Raw genomic sequence first — 22,343 nt, forward strand, 5'->3', positions numbered from 1 at the left:
TTTTAACCCTACTTTGTTTCTGCAACGCCTAGCACTTCTCACTATTCCTGCATCAGTTCCCAATCAATTTATCGCGATATTTCCACAATTCTCTTTCTATTTTTATCACTTCCTACTTTCCATTTGTGACTCTCAACAACCGTTGTTGTCTGTGACAAAAACATGTTAGTCTTCCATCACCATCACGGATTTCGATCCATGCCTACCTTTTTAAAATAAATAATTAATAATAAAATTAAACACCAAGTAAACTGTTGATGCTTGAGACTTGAGAGAGACACAGTACATATGAACACAATGACTGAGTACTATTGTACAAGATGAAACCAATTAGTGACAAGATGCAGGGATTAAATTCTCATAGCATGTATTTATATATATAAATTTAGGTGGCAGATATATTTGATTAGTGTGATGCTTGGTAAAGTTTGGCATCCATGATTGATCATATGTTGTACGCATGATAGCAAGAGTTTATGTGATGTTTTTTATCTCGTGATCTGTTGGGTTTTTCTTATCAGATTTGTCTAGCTGCAATTTGTAATGAATAGTTGAATTTGTTTGTATATTAGTATTGCTTTGTGGGAAAAAAAAAGGAAAACATAAGCACCAGTGGAGTTAGGATTTTGCATTTAAGATAATGGTTATAAAACAGTTACATTAGAAGTTAAATATTTGACAAAAATATAAAAAAACTTAAATGAAAAAATATATATATATAAATTACATAAATAACTCTAATTACGGATTAAGTTTAAAATAAAAATATTTTTTAATAACTATTACATGTTAAGATTGGATATTTTTAATTGAGCTAGCTGGTTTTTAATAAAGTTAAACATCTATTACTAAATTAATGTCAAAGTAGCGAATAATTTTCTTTTCAATGAAAATAATTAATGAATTTTTTAAATAATCATTTAACAATCTACTATGATTTTTGCTCTTAACGAATTACTGACTAGAGGTTTTTTGCATAGAAATTCTAATAGCAAGCCAAAGAGTATAAGAAAAAAAAAATGTCTTTTTGTTCCCATTTAGTAAAAAGAAAACTAAAGGTGGGTGGTTGTAGATGTGGAATTTGGGGAACAATTTTACAGTAATGGGTGTTATTCTAGTCCCTAATTCTACTAAAATTAGTTATTAACTAATTGTTGTGGAGTATCTAACTAAATAAAAAATTTATAAATTTTTTTTAAAAGTATGTTATAAAAATTTTAAAACGTTTGAAGGACGAGGCCCTACTAGCCCTATTTCCTCTGTCTCTGAATATATGGTTAGAACTAACTTGATTAATTTATTACTTCAATGTAATATAGTTTAGGAAAAATAAAATATGAAGTGAAATATAATTTCAAGTTTATATATCATTTTGGTCTTGTTGTATGGGCAAAATTTGAAAGGGTAAGAAAAAAAAACCAAAGATATTGATGTCGCATCCACAACTTGCCTTTAGTGAATCAAAAATATATTGTAAAGGTTTGGCATTTGTCAAACAAACACCACTAAGCATTACTCAAGTGGCAAGAGATGGCATTTAAATTAGCATTCATTGGACAAAATAAAAAAAAGAAACAAAATTCTTGACTACCCACATTATAGCTTTTTCTAATTAATTAATGAGGAATTTTATTTTATTTTATTTTATTTAACATGCATCCAAGCAGCAAAGTTGCACTAAAAAATTAAAGTAAAGAATAAAAATCTAAAAAGTTTTGATGAATCCAAATTAATATATTTATTTAATAATCTAAATTAAATTATTTATAAGAATAGTTTATGCAATAAAGAAATAATTACTTTCCACTCTATTATCTATTCAACTTTTCACATTCATATATCATTTGGTATTAGCAAATTTCGTTTGTTTCCTTAACATTTTTCTCTGTATCACGTGCAACCACAAATCAGTCGACATTAATACTTTGAAAAGAATAAGATCCTTTGATAGGATTGTTTGTAAAAATAGAATTATTTATAATCATTATGGAGTAACTTTCAGCATATCCTTACCGTATAAACTATACGTGTCTAAATCCAAATATTAGAATAATTCTAAGTATAGCTGTCAAATTAAAATATGTATAATGCATCTAAATTTTATTTTTTAATATTGAGCATCATATCATATTGTAAAATATTATATAATATTTTAAAATTAATTATTAAAAACATTTATATATGTAAAATAAAAAAATTAAAAATATTATATTTTTTAACAGAATTGAAGTTTATAAAATGTCAATTGAAAAGATTATTATTTTTTTAATTTAAATTTTCAACAAATTCCTTAATAATATACATTTAAAATAAAATATATGTATTTATATTAATTTATTTATTAAAAAATTAAAAAACATTTATCATGTTAAAATTAAAAAGGAATTGAAATTTTTTTAATTTTTTTTTGTTTAAAATCTAATGATCAAAACATATAAAATATAATTTTTCATGTTTCAACTTAAAAATAATAAAAAATAAAAATTTTAATAATTAATTAAAATTAAATTTATAAAAAAAATCCACTGTTTCATATTATATGTCATCTTATCCTAAAATACGTATCCTATGTTATATTTTATACTTTCTATATTTGATCAGATACAATATAACTATAAATACATATTATTTTTTATTAATATCATATTATATGATAATTTTAATTTTAATTTTAAAAAATAAATTAATATTTGATAGATACTTTGAAGTTGTACCACTGATTTGTAATTATGAATTTTTTTTTTTTTTCAAAATTTGATACCCACTGGATATATACGAAGTACCAGAACCCTTTACTACATTGATTATTGTCCTTAAAAAAAGCCCGAAATTCAGCTGAAATTATTATACGATATCAAAGATCCAGGGAAGCAAAAACCCTGCACCGGAAAAGAAACAGGAGCCGCAGACGTGGCAGATTCTAGCTAAGTCGAAGGTACACGTAATAAATAGAGGGAAAGAGACCAGACAAATAAAAAGGTTACCCTACGACTATGTATAAATATTAGTGGTTGGAACAACAAATGTACATGTTTTGCCCTGTAACATGCACATACACATTTACGACCCCAGTTGCCTAACAGCTAGCCTTATCTTTCAGTCCCTGCACCCGCCCCTAATTAAGAAATCCTCTTTTTAACCGGAAACCAAGTAAAAAACAAAGTGCCACAACGCATAAGAACAATGTTTTTACCATTCTTGGGGCTTCAGTTTCTGTGCATGTAGAACTACATCAGCAGCTTTTATGTGCCAAAGTAAAAACTTGATCCAACACTATGTTTATTTACCCTTTTTCATAAAAAGAAAATCGAATATGAAATTTTAGATCGAGCAACACATACATTTATAATCATACTAAATACTAAACAACATTCATTGATTGAATGTTACCATGGGTTCAATCTGTATCGGATTCCTTCTTTTGTTTTAAATTTTTAAAATTTACTGAAGTAGATAAGAATATAAAGATGAAAATTTGGATAGTAGTAAAAAAGTAAATAAAAAATGGCTCAAATAAAAATTATATATAATAATGGGATGGAATATTGGAATGTTTTTGCAGGGCAAAGTTTTAAAATTAGAAAAGGGATTCCCCGAGTAGTAGCGTAATACTATCAAGGCAAAATAGCTGTTGAGACGACAAATCAAATCATTCTTTCTTTTGCAACGAAATATTACATCTTGGATGGCTAAGGCGGATCGGGTTCGAGAACACAGGGAAAAGGACAGAGACGTAGCATGTGCAATGCACTACGAAGAGGAAGCATGAATTGGTTGCTCAGTCGTTTGCTGGGTACTGCTTAGGCCCCGCCCCCTGCCTCACGGAAAAACGTATCTTCAGCAACGAATAATGATCCATTGCGAGAGCCATGTGAATGAACATTGATTTGCAGGTTGCTTTTGTACTTTGCATATATATACATCTGAACTCATTCATTTATTTATTTATTGCCTTTGGTACAGATTCAATTACTTTTCTTTAATCAGCTGGCTTCGTTTTTAAGTTGTTGCAAGTAATGGACAAGAGTTTCGGTGGAGGGAGATTGCAGTTGTGTTTTTCCTTTTTTTTGTTTTTAATGATAGACAAAACAATTTATTAATTAGTACAATTTTCAAGTGCTGCTACACGTACAATATATACAGATAGAATGGAAACTAATTAAATGTTATTTAATTGTTGTCTCCTTTTGACCTTTTACTTAAAAAATACATCAATACAATAAAAATATATATTATATTTTATTAAAAGAAGCAAATTGTCTGTTATAACACACTACTAATCTAATCTAAATTTCATATAAAAGTAAAATCGTACACTTTTAATGAACATAAAAGTACGTTTTTAAAGAAATAAATGCATAATAAATTTTTAAATAATAGTAGTAAATGATCATTTTTTTATAAATGACTTTATATAATTAAAAAAGTCATAGTTATAATTAAAGTTTTTTTATTAATATCTTGTTTAATTATATAAAAGCATGTTTGGATAAAAAAAGTAAATTAAAAATTATTAATTATAAAACATGTATAAAACAAACAGTTCAATGCATGTTGAATATGTGTTAAATATTAATTAGATATGTTTATTCTTTGTTACGTTTCTTTATTATAGTAAATTTTTTCTTTCGAAAAATTCATTGCTCGTGAAATCTTTTTTTTATATAATTTTCATTTTCAAACTAAATTTTTGGCATCTTTCGTTATTTCATTACGTTATATTTTTATATTGAGAAATCATCATGAATCAAAGAGAAATCATATGACAAAAATTGAAGGGAATTTTTGTTTGTTGAATTTTTTTTTTTCAAAAATTCTGTGGTCCCAAAAGGGAGACTTGTTCGAAGCTTTGAGAATTGCATTTTGTTTATTGGAAAACTTTATTTTCCTCTTTGCTCAAAATTGAATTTTTTGGTAAGTGTTAAAGGCGTGTTTGTTTGAACTTGGAGAAAGCTTTAGCTTTATCCTCTCCCGTTGAGTTACGGACACGCGCCATCGGAGCACGAGCAAAAGGCCAACAACTGCGGTTGAAGGACCCCATGGAAACTCTGAAAGCTGACGTGCAAAAAAAATATAATATAATGCCTAACAAATAACTGAACAAATGCTTCCAAGTTGTACTTTGTATTAATATAAAATTTGCACATAAAATATCTACAGGGATAAAAAGTACATATTGACGTGGGATTCTCGAGGACTGAACAGCCGAACCCTCTGCTCAATAAGTATTAATTAATGCCATATAAAAATTAAATATGATGAGTTATTTAACCCCTTGTATCAAAACAAAATATGTTTCTTTTTTATAATTAAGAAATATAATTAGCTTCTTTTGCATTTAAAAATGGGAAAAAGCATCTAATTCTATTTGTTGAATTTGATATGGAAAAATGCAAGTTAATATAGTTTTCATTTCTTAATAGAAACACATAAAATAGGGTGGTTAGAAATGGATTTTACACTCATTTAAATTGATATATTTTTTTGTGGATTGCTTGTACAATTCCCTCTCTTTTAAAATAAAACAAGTAATAATTTCATCCTAGATACATAATTAAGACCATTATAATATAGGTAATTAAGTAATTAAATCGATTATTAACTCCTCAAAAAAAAAAGCAGCATCTTATTAGTTACCGTATAATAAAAGATGTGCTAGAATTTTAATATATCGACAATTAGGAGTTAAATAAATATATCACATTCCACTTGCAATTGACAATTAAAGCTCGGAAGCTAGCTAGCAAGTTAGTTTTCTCAAACCCTTGCCACTAGCAATCGCAAACCCCACTTGTTAGGTAGAGAAGGGGTTAGAGAAACCTTTTCAAAAGCTACAAAATTAGCTCTAGAGGGAAAAATAGAAAAGGGTTTGCTTTGATTTCCCTACTTGTTTTATAATGTAGCTGTCCAAGCTCCTTCTTTGCCCAAGGGTTAAGTTTGCTTTACCTTTCTCCCATCACATATTCAAATGATCAGATTACCCTAAAACAAGCCCTAACCTTAAAATGTGTAAAAATTTCTGTGGGTAAGTGTTCCCAAAAAGTTGAGCTTTTTTTCTTCATTTCTCCACTTTTGACTTCACATACAAACCCTTTCCTTTCTTATCTTCACAAAAAAGTGGAAGATGATTTGAATGACAGCTTCTCCTTTTTTTTTCTTGTGTGGGTCATCTGCACTGCCTGCCTGCCTGCCTCAACCAGGTTTTATTTTTGTATGATGGCTAAAGGAAGGGAGAAAAGGAATTTTCAAAGTCCCTTCCAGTCCAAAATTGCTTTTCTTCCTTCAAAAATTGTTTAGGAAAAATTATAATTGGGTGTCATGAAATTTAAGCAAATTACTGACCTGTGATTTCTTTGAAAAAAATTCTTCGAATGGTGTAATGATGACAATAGGTGTAATAAAAAATTAATTGAATTATCAGAGGTACTGTTCAAGAAGTATCAGTACTAGTTGTTACAACGTAATGTACATATTGATATAATAAAGTGTATCTATTATTATAATACTGTAAATGTCATCTGATTATTATAGATAATAACAAATTTTATAGATTTTTTAATTACTAATGATTATAGTATATATTATAATGATAAGTATGTATATATATTTTTTAAATAAGGTGTAAATATCATTTAGCAAATTGTAATGTACATGATAATTTTATAGGTGTTTTAATATTATAATTTAAATGTACATACTAGTATTATAATAGAATATGCATGTCAGTTTAGCAATAATTATGTACAAAATGTGTGAATTTTTTTGAATGTTTTAGTCGTTGTAAGTTAATATGCATATTACTATAATCAGATGTATATAGTATGTTAACTAAATATATAAGTGATTTAGCTACTATGTACACATTGCATAAAACAATCCATGCATGCTTTAATCATCATAACTTTAGATATAGTTTCAATCTCGATCTAATTTTTTGAAACAGATCAAATTAAATTGGATTTATAATCGAAAGTGATGAGAGAAAAAAAAAACAAGATCAAGGGTAAGAGAGATCATAATTATTATAATATTATGTACATTTACTATAAAGTGATGTACATGTTACTCAATTATTATGTACAATTCATTTTGAGTTAAATTTGGTTATGTTCCTTAGTTAAAACCAGGAGAGAGTAAGGGTATACATTTGAAATAGATGAATTGCATACATTACACCAAAATATATTAATTTTAGATAAGATCACCTATCATTAATTTGCTTGCATTTGATTACACCCAAGTGTAAATTTCCCCAAAAATTAAAGATGCACTGAGAAAAGTGCTGCAAGAATGGTACAAAATAATTAAAATGACTTTGATATTGTATGTTTTAAATTTCTGAAAGCCCTGTCTGGAAGTTTTTTATGACAGCTGATGGATAGAAATGAGGGGGGTGGTCCATGCCCGAAAAAGAATAAAGATGATATCATTGCATACAGGGTAACAACGTTAATTCACAATGAAGCTTTGCTCTTTTTTGAACTTATTAACACTCTTATTTCACATCCTTACCTTTCAGTTTCTCGAATGACTTCTTTCCAATAATCAATTTATCTTGTTCAATCAATCGTTTTCCTTCTTGCTTTGTTTATATGGAGTACTACTAGTATTTATTATTAAGAGGAAATTCTACATTCTTTTTTATATTATGAAGGTGTACTATTTCGGAATGCATAGACACCAGTTAAAGTTGGTATTTTTTAAAAAATATTTTCATCAAATTTTAAAAATATGACATTATAACTAAAAAAAACTCTAAATTATTTAAGAGAATTTAAATAAATTTTTATTATTTCATTACGTTTAATTAAGTTTTTATATTTTTATTTTTTATCAAATAATTTTTTATGATTAATGGTTGATTAATTGTTATTAATCAAAATATCATTTATTATTTTATGTCATGTAGTTTTGACATAATATGCTAACATATTATATTATATAATAATAAGATATATTTGATGTAACATAATGATATAACCGCTTGATATTTTCATTTTCTATATCAATGTCACATCAATATTAAATAACATAAAAATAATAAGTAATGTTTTAATTAATAATAATTAATCAATCATTAATTGTAAGAGTCTATTTCATAAAAAATAAAAATATAAAAAACTAATTGAACATAATAAAAAAATTAAAATTTATTTAAATATTTTTAAATAGTTTTAAAAAATTTTAAAATATTATGTCGAAATATATCCATTATAATGTATTTTATTTATAAATATCAGCTATAAACATTGTTTAACATCACTTTAACTTAATTTAAGTGATTAAAATATATGACAAGTAGAATTTTTAAATTTAAGCCATAGACTGTAAGTTTACATATCTCAAAATTATCCATGTTTAACTTTGTAAGAACAAAGCAGCCCCTTGAAGATGGTTTCCATCGTTCCATCTAGAAAGCAGAATCTATAAAAGGAATGCCCAAAGCACTATGGTGCTTGGTTATAAGCATAAAATAAGAAGCAAAGTCGATCTTTGAGAAGATCAAGGCATTCCTGATGGGAATGAACTAGTTACCTTTCTACTGGTTTTTCAACTCCTAGGTTGCCCTTTACTTCATTTTTCTAACTCAGTCTTCAAAACCCATGCCCACGTACACTTGCGTTAACATTAACAATGCAAGAAAAGGGAACAAGGGAATCCACAAACTTCCTTTTGATTCAATCCCACATCGCTCTTAATCCCAAGCTGACAATTTCTGTCACTAAAAGGGCCACTTGTCACGCATCCGAATGCACGCGTAACCTGCAAATTGTTATAATTAATTAACTTAACTTCTTTTTTTATTTCCAAGGCATTTTTTCCGAGGACAGTTCAATTATATTACCCAATTCGGATGCTAATAATTAATTGGAACAAAAGCCTATGAAAACTATGAAGAAGCTGTTGTTTTAGCTGAAAAAACTTAATTGCTACTAATTAGCAGCACGTGATATATCCAAGAATAATGGTCCAATCATCAATTCACAAAAATCAACCTTCGTCCTGTTCTTATCACCACCCAGGCCATCCCCTCAACATTGTTTCCCCTATTTTCTTCTCTCTTTACCAATTGCAAAGCTGGAATTATTAAAATTATTTTGGACACTTTTTTTAACATTTTTGAAAGAGAAGAGGAGAAACTCATATGCACATGCCGCTCTCCAAAAACTGCAAAGACTTGTGCATAAAGCCATAACCCCATTGAGAATTTGAGATGGTTTCTTGATGATGGTTATTGAGTTACTTGGGATGATGGGATCTTTTGTTTGCCTAAACTCAAGGGGCATTTGCTCTTCATTACTGGTAAAACCCAAAATTCAAAGATGATCAACACAAAGTTTAATGCTATGGTACAAATTATTAAGTATAGAACAAAAATCTCATACTTTTGTGCTGCATAACCCTTCTTTCCTTTTATCTCTCTCGCTTTTAAACCAGAGAAACGAACTTAATTTTTTTACTTTAGATATAACATGTAACCATTCTCGAAAGGATTCAATACCCAATAAAAGGAAAAGTTTTCAATCTTTTCAATCATCCCCAACAAATGTTTGTGGAAATGGTGACTTAATGACGTACGATTTTGTCCGTTATCCCGCAAAAACGGGCTTTCACTTTGGTATAAAATAGACCGAACCTCTCAAGAGCTGACCCACGCAAAACCTTAACCACAGATCGAAAAGAGGACTAGCCCCCCACCAACTGGCCCCAGGCCCCAGCAGCATTTTTCTCTTCCTGGGATAGGTGGTCAGAACACGGGTTAGAGGTGGAATTAGAACCTACTTTAATCATGTGGGTGAGGGGGACCTGGTCATGGTTGAGCTCGCAGGTTTTGTTTGCTTGGTGATGGCATTTCTCGCGACCGAAACAAAAGGAGATACAAGAAAAAGTGGGCCGACAGCTTCCTCCTTTAATTGGATAAATATGGCATCCTCGTTGTACCCAAGTTTTTGAGCAGTGCCTTTTCACGGGGTATGCTTTTCTTAGAAGGTTATGGGTATGTTTTTAAAATAAAAAATTATGGTATATAATAAAAATTTATTTTAATTTAAAAATTATGTCACATAAATTAACATGATATGATTATTAAATTATAAGTAAATTTTTTACGTATATAATTATATCTCTTGATAAAATGACATTAAAAGATTATGAGATAAATTAAAAAATAAATTTAAATGTAAAAAACTATTGTTTCAAATTATAGTTCAAATATTATATTTTAAAAATTAATGGTTATTATTTCATAAAGTGATTATTGAAATAATATTTTTATTCAAATATTATGTTTTACAAAATATAAAGATATATTTTAAACAAAGCGATGTCTTGATAAAATAGTTATACGAGACACTTGTAAACTTATATAAAGGGTTTATTACTAACCGTTTTAGCACACTAAAACAAATAAGACAAGTGCAAAAAAATTAAAAAAGATAGAAGTATTATGTTCTGAAATTAAATATAAATACTTAAATTCTCATCATCTGAATCCAAATTTCTTATAATCTATTTGTTGTAGAAAGTGAGTTTTAAAACTAAACAACTTTACAAAGTTTGAGTGCATCTAACGATTTACTCTTATAAAGTATAAAAACAAAATTAGACATTGACTCTATTATATCCGCTATTCGTATAACTTTCTTTTTGCATATCGATTAGTATGATGAAATAAATCTTAAAAATAACATATATTGAAAGACTTACCTTGAAATTAATTTGACTGATTCTTTGAATTTCATCTAAACCTTATTTACACCAACAATTATCACTCTATCCAAACATTGCTTTCATTTTTTCAAATGTTCAATTAGACAATGAGAGTGGGTATTACGTTCTCATCAATAAACCTTGCAACATCTTTTTCAAATAAATTTTTAATCTTTGAAGCATCTTTTTGTAAGATATGGGACAACTATTATTTTTAAAATTGAAAATTGGGTTTTGTCATCAAGGGTAGAGTTAGACAATTTTTATTTGTACTTTAATGGATTTCAATTCATCAATTATTAACTCTATACTTAATGCTAATAATGTCTTTTTCAATATAAATAACTAAATTATCTATAAAAAACTCAACCATCCATTTTGTTCCAAACTTACAAACTCATATATCATTTTTAAAAAATAAAACGTTTTAGTGGTGAGTTACATATAAATAATAAAATAAAAATAAAAAGACAAAGGAGGAGAGAAAGAAAAAGAAATAGGTGCAAAGAAACTTAAAAATTAGGATAGAGTTGAGTCTTTCATGTGAAATTATTTTATTATTTTTTATTTATATTAATTATGAAATAAAATAATTATTTTGAAGGGCATTAAAAAATGTTTATTTTACATAACTCAAAACTCTTATATAAACTCACAAAGTAAAAAAACATGAAAAGTAAAATAAAAAAACATGTTTTTTAATTTTATAATATATACAGAAAAGGAGAAAAAAAAAGAATGATTATGGAGGAGAAAGGCATTGACATAATTGAAAAAAAAAAACAAATAATCATATTTTATAGTTTTATTTGTAATTTGTGAGATTAGTAATCACTTAAGCCATGCACCAAAGCCATATTTCTTCCTAGTGATTAGAGACTGGCAGAATAGATTTAAAATAATAATAATAATACTAGTAATATAAAATAAAAGATAGATTGCTTTCAAGGGCGAAGGTGGAGGGAGGATGCTAAATGCGTTTATGAGTCGGGGTCAAGCCCAACTTCATCATATGTCCTAACCTGTCCCAGCCTTGAAAAACGAAAATGCGGGAGGGTTTATATCTGAGCCTGGGCCGAAAGGGTTTATAAGTGTTCAAGCCTGTCCAAAAGACAGCACTATGTACTTGTGGGCCTGGACAGGTTGTCTGGCCCGTGGGCAAATGACCTATGTAGGGATAGAATAGCAACAATGAAAATAATACCGTAGTTTTAAAAAAAAATCGAGAGATGCCAGCGTGAATATTAATCCTGTGACTGAAGGATGAATGTTATCTTGTGATTGCTAGTTGTTTCCTTTGTTAAACATTTTGATATAGAAAGGGGAAGGAAGATAACGACGTAAATGGGTAAGGCATTCGTTTTTCAAATATTTTATTTTAAATTTATTTAATTAAGAAGATATTAAATTCTATTAAAATTTAAATAAAATTATAAAATATTATTCGAAACTTAATATATTGACACTATTCATTAATTATCTGAACCTATTAAATATTATTTAAATAATTTAAATAACTAAAATAATATAAAAATAATAAATTTACATGTATTAGTTTATAAAAAGAAATAATATAAAAACATTTTTAGAATAATATATAAATTAGTTATTTAAATTGCATTCTTAAAGGAAAACGTTCAATTGAAAGAATATTTGTTAGATGCAATGCATGGTACTTCTAACTTGATTTCTTTTAACATATATGCCCTAAAAAATACTTAAATTAGAAAAACAATTTTGAAATGAGAGATTAATTTACATTAACACATTTAGATTAGTTAACTTATTTATTTTTATCAAAGGTGCAATTTTACGTAAGAAAGTATTTGAATTAAAATTTTTGATGATAGATATATGAACATATAAATAAGAGATAATACACTAATTATAAAATATTAATTTTTATAAATATCATTTTAATAAATATTTATAGACACCTATGAACAGTTTTATAATTTATTAGTTACTTAATAACTTCCTACGAGCAATTAGTAGCATTTCAAATAAACCGTCCATACCAAAATCAAAATTCAAATAAAACTAAAACATTTGTGACGGAACTCAAGCTGGGAAACAGTCACTTAACAAAAATCACAACAGAAGTTCAAACTTCGAAGACATGCCAGGATGTAAGTACCCAAGTTTTTCCTCTGTATTCTTGTCTGAAAATATATGATTTGTAGTGAAAAGACTAAAACACCCACCCTATCCCTTCCATAAACTCAAAATTATGTGTAATTTGGGGAGAAGGTGGACACCCATTCCGTCCATCCGGTCTTCTAAATTCTAACTTAAACAGACTCTCAAATAATAACCAACAAAGTCGAACATCCCATCGTTTTCTCACCCTGCAAACAGACCCTTACCCTCCACCCCTTTGAAAATGGAGGAGAACGCCAACAGAGCCGAAGCCATACGCCTACTAGGAATCGCCGAGAAGCTTCTCCAAAACTGCGATTACAACGGCTCAAAAGAGTTCGCAATCTTAGCCCAAGAAACCGAGCCCCTCTTGGACGGCTCAGATCAGATCCTAGCCGTCGCCGACGTCCTCCTCGCGGCTGATAAAAGAATAAACAACCACCATGATTGGTACACCATCTTACAAATTGATCGCCGATCCGAAGACAACGATCTCATCAAGAAACAGTATCGTCGCCTAGCTCTCCTCCTCCACCCCGACAAGAACAAGTTCCCTACGCCGATCACGCGTTTAAGCTCGTAGCCGATGCATGGGCCGTTTTATCTAACACCTCAAAAAAATCCCTTTACGATAAAGAGTTGAGCTTGTTTACGAGGATTGATTTAAGCAGCGCCGGTGATCGTTCCAATCATGCAGGGAAATTACCGGTCACCAGAAGAGGGCAAATCAGGAGCGCGTGCAACACCACTCGCCGAATTCGAAGACGCAAAATGAGAATCGAAAGTTAAGGTTATCCACATTTTGGACAGCATGCCCCTACTGTTATAGGTTGTTTGAGTATCCTAGAGTTTACGAAGGTTGTTGTTTAAGGTGCCAGAATTGTCAGCGAGCTTTTCATGCGATTTTGATTCCGACTTTGCCACCGTTGGTTCCAGGAAACGAAGCGTATTATTGTTGCTGGGCGTTTTTTCCATTAGGATTTTGGATGCGATCAGGAGGGTGGAGGAGGAAAAGCGGCAACGGGATTCCCGAATTGGATGCTCCTATATTTCCGCGGAGGGCAGCAGGCAAGCGAGAGAAATGGAGGTAGTGTGCCAGCTGTGGCAACACCGCCGCTTCCGCCGCCGCCGCTGCTACAACGACCGCGAAGAAGGTGGTCGAAAGTAGGAATAATGTGGTTGGGAATGTGCCCGAGTTGGCCCGAAGGAAGAGAGGGAGGCCGAGGAAGAATCCTCTGTGAGGGTTGATTGGTAATGCAATATGGTTTTTTTGGTCGCTCTGGTAAGAAGGAACCCTCAACGTAATGCAAGAGTTTTGGAGGCGGAGACGGAAAAAATTGTGATGAATGGAAGACTAAGGTTGAGGCTGTACCTCTGCTTTGTTGGGGGAATGTGTAGGTATCTTTCTAGTTGTTGTTAATTATTATTTCTGTTTGTAGATTGTAGATTGTTTTCGTGTACTGACTGCCAAATAGGTGATTATGTAACATAATGGTATATGCAGCAATGTCAAGTCAGCAAGTTCTTTCCCCATCGATTTTGAGCAACTTCTGGTTTTGGTGTTTGATTGAATCTGTGCGTTTTCTAGTCCTTAGTTTCTTGGATTAGGGTGATCTTGTAGGAAAATATTGGTTAAATATCACTGATGTTGACCTCAACTTTTTCCTGCAATTGTGAAATAGGAAATATTTGACCAAGACTTTACCATAATTCTTGTTGTCTGCAACAGTATTGGTTGTTTGTGTATGTTTCTCATATTCATGGATCAAATTATATTGTTAGAATGGTGCATCTTCCATGATTCATATGACTCTTAACTGCAAATGGATAGTAACGGTGATATTGGTGGTTTTATACATGAGCCCTGGAGTTTTCCATGTGCTGTGGACCTTGTGGTCCAAGTATTGCTTAGTTGATGGGCAGAGATGGGATAGCAGGTAAAAATTACACTGTAAATTCCACATGCAGGTAACCATGTAGTTTCTTTTTGGGCCTTTAGGTTTGGTTTTTGATTTAGTTGACTCTATTCCTTTTGCTACTAAGTCCCTTTAAGTTCTGCTCCTCAGATTATGCAATCAAATTGCAATGTTCTTTATATTTTGGGTTTGTTAATTATCAAAGCATTTTGCAATGCCTTGACCTAGCAATGAGAGATTGATCCCAAGCCAGTCAGTCTTGTTTCTGATTCGATCAGGTATGTTTGCCTCAATTGTCGATCATGCACTTTTAAAATTGATCTAAATCTCTGAATCTTATTGAAGCATATTGCTGATTGCTGAGAAGAAATCTTGGCAATAGACAAAACCAGGTGAGCAACCAAAAAGTTGGGAAAGATAAGACTTGACTACATTTGGTTTGTAAATAATTTTTTCTACAGCTCTACATTCATCTAGTAATTACATTGTTGTAATTACACTCAGTGTGTGTGATACAAAATAAGTAGCAGATGATGCTCAATAATTACCGACTATCTGAGAGTGATTCAATAATCCTCAAATTCATCTTTGGCGAAACAGTTTTCTCTTTGGAGATGATCAGCATGATGAAAGATGCTAGAGGAGGGTAATTTTCTTTGGTAGCCCAAATGATAAATGGTACTTGTCTCATAGCAACACATTGAATGATATTTGCTTACTATTTGTTAATGGCACGAGCTCAAGATTTTTTATTACAGACATAAAGCATAATAGAAGTAGAAAATTGTTATTTTTATAAATCATGTTGCAAGCTGCAAACATACCAAGTGATGCAGCTTCTGCTTAATTTGTTTGTATTGTCATATAAATTGCAAGTTCTTGCTGACATCTTCAACACAACTGCAGGCATATGTACCTGATTTGACTGTTGAGGAAACAAAGATGCCTGTTTAAGGAAGAACTCGAGAGTCATTGCACCCATCCTACCAGGTGTGCAACTCTGTATGACAGAACTAGTGAAAGCAGGTTTCAAATGACCGTGGACTTGTATCAGTCGAACCCATTTTAGCTCTATTTTCAGTTTCTCCCCTTATACCTCCTCTGCGCAGATTTCAACTGTATAAGCTTACAGACGAATGGCAATATATGTGTAACATGAACTTGGTTTCAAGGTTTTTCAGTTCTCTTATTTGGTCCGGCAGTGGGAGGCTCTAAGACCTTTAAAACGCAGAAGAGATCTGAAAGCTAAACAGAGAGAAGTTGCCATGACCTTGGGATGTGATGTTTGGGTTGCAGATGTTAGGCTATCAAGGGCGAGATGAAGAACAGGCACGGATTACCCTGTAGACTCCATAGTTGGTCTGATGCTTTCTTCCTATCTAGCTGGTATGTTGTAGGAACCTGGTAAATAGCATGAATAAAAAGACTCGAAACAAAGAGCCAAAGGATGTATATGCGCGCCCATCGAGAATTTGAATTGCGGATTCCACCAAAGCTAATAGAAAATCACTCACGAATCCATACAAATTCAATCGACCTCAGCAGTCACATTCAACTGCCTATTCTATCAAACTGCAATCACATCGTCCTTCCATTTTTAGTACACAACAGTAAACTAAATCAAGGGCTCAAGCGGGACCACCAAAGGCGTCACATATTGCTGCAGATCCAGAAGAAAAACAAGGGAGGCACGGTTAGGAGTATCGAGTTGATTGTAAGCATCAAGAATTAGGTAGAACCAATTAAAATCCTGGCTGATGCCTGCTCCAACATCAAAATCCCACTAACCTTTCATGATTTATTGACATTCAACTCGAAACAAAGAAGAGAAGGAAGTGAAAAAGAAGCTAAAATCAAACCCCATGGCCCAGTTAACTTCGCAACATGAGGATAGAATATTTACAGCAAGAAACAATTGAGATGTATAAAATACAGAATTCGGTATATCGTAAATCACTTTAAAAAAGAAAAACAAAATCCAATATTTCACAATGTAAACTGAAACCATGGCAAAACAGAAGAGTTAGAAAGCCTGAGACACTTGCTTTGACACTTTCTTTAGACAAATATCATTCCAGTTAGGCACATGATGCTGGATTCACACCACCCGTTCTAGCACAAGCATAGGCACAGGCATCAACCTCGGAGACACCGCCAATAGTAACGCAACTATCAGTTGTCGGCTCTTTGGATACCGAGCCAACTTTCTTCAACATTCTTTTTGACGTGCGAACCCTCTGGCAAACAAAAATTGTCAGTGTTGATTTTATTGTCGGAACTCTTGTCGCCGCCTTTCTCCATCTTTAGAGCTTGTTCTTCGGTTCTCCTTTACTTCATCGGAATGGCTTGCCCTGCTATTGCAGCTGGTATTGCTGCCCCCAAAAAAGACCACCATGGATCTACCATTGTCAAATTTTTATGTATATGATTTCTTGAATGAAAAAAAAAACCATTAAAAATGAGAAATTTTATGAAATTGTTACCATCCAACAAGAGAGGAACAAAAGGTGGAGGATAAAACAGAAAAGGAGAACTAAACAGGGAGATTGGATTGAGAATGGAGAGAGGTTGTTGAAAGGGACTTTAATAAGTGTTCTTGTTTGCGGGATGACGTTGTACTCCAAGGAATTGTGGACCGCGGTGCATGGGATTCGAGATCGACGGTTGTGAATTGATTTACGCTACGTGGGTGCATATGTGCCTTGAACAGAACGGTCCGGTATGACAGAATATAAAATATATAAAGTAAAAGAAGGAAAAAGAAAAGAAAATTTCATGACAAAGCTATGGATTACCATTAAATAAAAAAATATAAAATAATTATTTGGTTTTGGTTGTAATTTACCTTACATTTCAACAGCAATTTGGACCATAACGATGTTAAAGTAAGGGTATTAAAGTAAAAAAGTGAGTGTCCCAAAATAGAAAATATTTTAGAGGAGGGTGAGTATGAAATTATGCCTTAAACACGCAAATTTAAATATGTCTGACGAACTAAATGACGTTGTCTTCAAAATTAAAGATAGATTTCCAAATGTAATTATATTTTTTTATGATGTGAACCAAACGCTGCCTTACCGAAAAGAAAACTTGCAGTCCCTTGTGAGCATCAACCAAAAAAAAGGGCATAAATAAAGCTGCCATAAATAAAGTTGCCTGAAACGTTTTTTTTTTTTTGAACAAAAAGATAAAAGCTGAAAGGGAGCTCAGAGGTAGAAAGGCAATGGAGGCTAGGCTGTAGAGGCTGTAGCGTCATCAAGTCACTGGGACCAAGCATCAACCCAGAGAAAGTTATTGGGTTTTTTCGAGAGTCTCTCTCATTACTCTCTCCATTCACTCGCTATTAATTTTTTTTTTATAAATTTATTTCATTTGCGTCAGAGCTACTGGCTCTCTTCTCTTCTTGGACCAGCTCCATTTCTTCTTCTTTCCAAGACTGTAAGTTCTTCCGTTTGATCTTTACATTTCCTTTTGCCTTTATCTTTTGGTTTTTTTTTTTTATCATTTTCCCTTTTTTTCCCCATTTTTTTGCGTATGCAACTTCGGTTACTGAGAAGATGTTGGAAAAAGTAGCTGAAATCTTGGTTTTTGCTTGGTTTAAGAATGAAAAAGATATGGTCTTAAATTTTCTTTCACTTCACTTTCGTCTCATTTCCTGCTAACCAAACGAGTGGTAAAGATGGAATCCCGTTTCCAGTGTCTGTCAGAATTTGCTCATATAATCACATATTAGAGTTAATTTATGACATTTATTAACCCTTGTTGAGGTAACCTTTGCTTTTTAAATCAACATATCTCGGAACTCTGTTGGATTTGGATATGTAAAGTGAAACTGTGGTGTATATGGAAAGACAATCAATTACAGTAACTTTTTGGGTTTTAATTGACCCATTACGTGAAATCTATCAAAAGAATATTTTTGGGTTTTACTTTTTGGTGGCAAATTTTTATGATGGTAAACTAGTGATCATGTATGATATGTCTTTTACATACTGGCTTTTGAAACCAGATTATGTGTAGATCAGAACAAAGACAAGCTTCGAATGGTAAAAGTGCGGAAATTCATGATAACAATGATGGTGAGGAGGAATCTGCAGCCCTGCAGTTGGAAGGAGCGGTGTCGCTAGGAGGCTTAATATGGATTAAACTCCATGGAAACTCGTGGTGGCCAGCACTGGTATGCGTAATGCAGTGTTAGTTGGTCTTGCAACTTGTTTATGCGGCCTTCTAGAAATTGATTAGCCTTTTCAACGGAATTACGCAGTTCTGTGGATTTTATTTATCAACTTGATATCGTGTCAGGTTGTTGATGAGAACAGTGTTGATGGGAGCAGTAAACCTGGAAATAGATCAGAGGCAGAGGTGCTTGTGCGTCTATATGGGAGCTATGAGTAGTCAGTTCTCTCTTTCCTTGCTTGATTGTTGTGTTTCTTAGAGGAGGGAAAGATAAAAAACTGTCTTATGGATTTTACCAGTCTTAAGAACTTGTAAGGATTTAAATTGTGTCATCAAAAGCATGCAAGGATTGAAGTGTGTCATATGTCCCCTGCAGCTTATATGCAGACCCTATGAAATACTATTCTGAGTTTAAAATGGTAAGGTTGATCCTGTAGTTCCATCTTTGTGGTTCAACCACTCGTGTGTTAGACTGCATTGTTATTGCATTCAATTACTTTAGTAATCATCTTGACATGCTGTCTTTATACTGGCAGGTTCTCGAGCAGAATAACGGTAGTTGCCGTGAGATTTTTGACAAATCTTTGGAGCAGGTAATAGGTTTCTTCTTCTCTCCCCTACCTTATTTTTTCCTTTCACCAATCAAAACCCTATTCCTTTTATGGGTTATTTTTAAGTTGGTTCTTAGTAGGGCAGACCTGCCTGCCATAGTTAGTAAACTGCTCCTACAGATTGTGACTTTATGGTTCTTCCATCATTTTGGATATGGCTGTGGGATTGCTTCCGTAAGAAATCTATTAAACCAAAAGCCAAGGATCTAATTCTACTGGTTAGCCTTCTTTATTTTGCTCATTCCTAATCAGATCATATGCCCCAATACATTGTTTATTGTGTTGCAATTGTACAATATGATAGAACAACTTTTATTGCAATGATCTTTTAACATCTGATGGATAGCATACAAATTGACTGGCTTGGTTATCCTGAAAGAAACTACAGAAGCAAACAACAGAGCCTTGGAAGATTGATTTTATTTTTGTCACCTGAATGGAAAGTCGAATTATTTACATCCAAAGAAATTGATGTGTTAAATCAGTTCCACTTTCTGATTTTGATATTATGAGCTTTAACAAATTAATAACCTCATAGGATAATGTTATAATTCAATCTCCTATAAGCACCTAAGAATGTTTTATGAACTAATCGTAGCTGGTTTATTGGCCTCTGTTTAGTATTAAAAATTCTTTTTTGAGCCAAATCTGAGATTGCCTTGATCAAGAGTGAAACCTTCTGTGCACTTCAATGAGTGCTTTTTGCAATCCCATGTAACTTAGCTACTGGTTCTTCACATATGTGCAATTCTTAGACGGTAAGAACTGTTTAGAACTACAAACTTCTAAGGACTGATGTCTATCTCCTTTCTCACCCACCAAATTAAATAAAGAGATTAGATACCTTAAAGATACCTAGGCCTTTTCCTTATAGAATCTCCATAAAGTTACTACCTCTAGAGTCTAGACTCATGATGTAATCAGCATTATTAAGATATGCACGCTAAACTGTGTTTTTGAGACCTTACATTACATTCTTAGGATTGCCATATTCACTACCAATTTGCGTGGTAACTTGATGTTTTAATCTCATGTTTATCAAATTAACATCTTGGGCATTATGTTTTCTCCTTTTTGCTACAAATGGACATTTGATATTATGAAGATCTATATCCTGGACTAGTAAATAAATTGAATCAAAATTAAGTAAAAGGGAATAAGGGGGATGACTCAAATCCTGTTAAGTTTAGTTGCCATCTTACATTCTTGTAATTTTAAGCTGTATTTAGTTTCTCTTGTTCGGCAAGTGGCTGTAACATGTAAGCCTGGTTGCCAATACAGGTTGCAACTGCTAGGAAAAGTAAAGCAGTGAAGGCTGATCTTGGCCAATATTCAATGGGCACTGTTTTGGGCAATAAAAGCACCATGCGACATAGTGCTAGGAAGCGTTTGGTGAGTAGTGGTTTTTTCTGAGTGCTGGACAAATTTGTTATCTGTATGTGCGTTTGATACTCTTGATACCACTATTCTGCAGAAGGATGTGAATGATGGTGAGGCACCTTATAAAAAGGTTCAAGAATCAAATGGGGTGAAAATGAAACGTGAATCCAATGAGCCAAGCACTAAGGATGTGGTAAATAGGAAAATTTCTAAAAAGGATAGGCTTGTGAAGAAACTCAAACCAAATAGCCCGTCTAGAAGAAAGAATCCCAGGCAAAATGGATCAAATGTTGAGGACAAAGCTAGGAGCGGGACTTCTGATCAAGGTGAGATTCAGCAGAAACTCAAGCGAAAAAGCCCAAGTACTCATAAACAAGCTAAGAATAAAGCCAATGCACAAGAGAGGGTGCAGAAGAAACAGAGGAAAAATAACCAAATTGTGGACGAAAGAGCAAAACATCAAAGCTCCAAACAAGATGGAGAGCAGAAAAAATGCAAGCCAACTCGGAAAAGAGCTCGTGAGGCAACAAAAGTCCCAGCTGGGGAGATGCAGAAGACATCCAGGCAAAAGAGCACAAGTAACAGTGAAAAAGCTAAGAACAAAGCACCCATGGAAGGTGGGGTACAGAAGAAACTTACAAATGATAAACAAAGTGCTAAAGATGAAGTGAAAAGCAAAAGTCCCAAGCAAGGCAGTGTACACAAAAACCTTAGGTCATCAAGCAGCACAGCAAATAGAAAAACCAGTAAGCTGGATAGGGAGCAGAAGAAAACGAGGTTAAATACTAGAAGTGCCAAGGAAGTTTCAAATTCTGAGGGAGGAAAAAGGAGCAAAACTTCTAAGCAAGGTGAAGAGCAGAAAAAGGTGAACCCAAAGGGCTTGGATTCTGATGGCACAAAATTCCGAACTCCTAAACAAGATAAGCTTCAAAAGGAGAAGACTAATAGTCCAAGCTCTGTGAGTATACTCAATTCTTTTCCCAATTTTTCCTGCAAGTCTTTTTTTCCTTTTTGGTCCCAGCAAAAAAAACTTACTTTCTAATCTAATTGTATTTACAAGGAGAGAACTTCACCAGGAAAATCTCCCAAGTCAAGCGCCCGAAGGATGAGAGTGATGCAAGGTCTTGGTTTGATTGCACCGTCTGGTTCACCATTCCATTAGAATGGACTCGATTTAACCAAGTTTGTCATGACAAGTTGCAAAAATATCATGTCCGATGGCATGCTACTGTTGCAGTCATCTTTTGATGTCATAATGACATAGCTGTCGACTGTATGGTACAAAACTCTAGTTCATCGATAAGCATAAGGCAGATTTACAGCTGCCCCCATTGAAATCCTTGAATATTTTGTGAAAGTATTCAATGACCAGAAGTCCTTAGAACAGTTTTAATTTTGTTCTCATTGAAAC

General features: G+C 32.4%; 1 protein-coding gene and 2 pseudogenes across 1 annotated transcript; 2 read left to right on the forward strand and 1 right to left on the reverse strand.

Annotated features, from left to right (window-relative positions):
- Positions 1-13,038: 13,038 nt before the first annotated feature.
- On the forward strand, positions 13,039-14,384 carry LOC110417036 (uncharacterized; annotated as a pseudogene).
- Positions 14,385-16,613: 2,229 nt separating this feature from the next.
- On the reverse strand, positions 16,614-17,384 carry LOC110417037 (uncharacterized protein At5g64816 pseudogene; annotated as a pseudogene).
- Positions 17,385-17,923: 539 nt separating this feature from the next.
- On the forward strand, positions 17,924-22,325 carry LOC110417346 (uncharacterized). Its single transcript, XM_089783668.1, has 8 exons — positions 17,924-18,203; positions 18,775-18,942; positions 19,068-19,159; positions 19,318-19,360; positions 19,478-19,534; positions 20,834-20,944; positions 21,027-21,890; positions 21,993-22,325. Exons 2-8 carry the CDS (start codon positions 18,778-18,780, stop codon positions 22,092-22,094), a joined length of 1,434 nt encoding a protein of 477 aa, XP_089639794.1. The 5' UTR covers positions 17,924-18,203; positions 18,775-18,777; the 3' UTR covers positions 22,095-22,325.
- The last annotated feature ends 18 nt before the right edge of the window (positions 22,326-22,343 follow it).

Source organism: Theobroma umbraticum, unplaced genomic scaffold (genome assembly GCF_002168275.2).
Source record: "Theobroma umbraticum cultivar Fairchild unplaced genomic scaffold, ASM216827v3 scaffold_51.0, whole genome shotgun sequence".
Taxonomy (NCBI): domain Eukaryota; kingdom Viridiplantae; phylum Streptophyta; class Magnoliopsida; order Malvales; family Malvaceae; genus Theobroma; species Theobroma umbraticum.

Excerpts from the sequence above, each read along its gene's own strand:
- LOC110417346 (XM_089783668.1), top strand. The coding sequence starts at position 18,778 with ATGTGTAGATCAGAACAAAGACAAGCTTCGAATGGTAAAAGTGCGGAA. Across the intron at positions 19,361-19,477 it reads ACTATTCTGAGTTTAAAATG|GTTCTCGAGCAGAATAACGG; the intron begins GTAAGGTTGATC and ends TTATACTGGCAG. Across the intron at positions 20,945-21,026 it reads ATAGTGCTAGGAAGCGTTTG|AAGGATGTGAATGATGGTGA; the intron begins GTGAGTAGTGGT and ends ACTATTCTGCAG.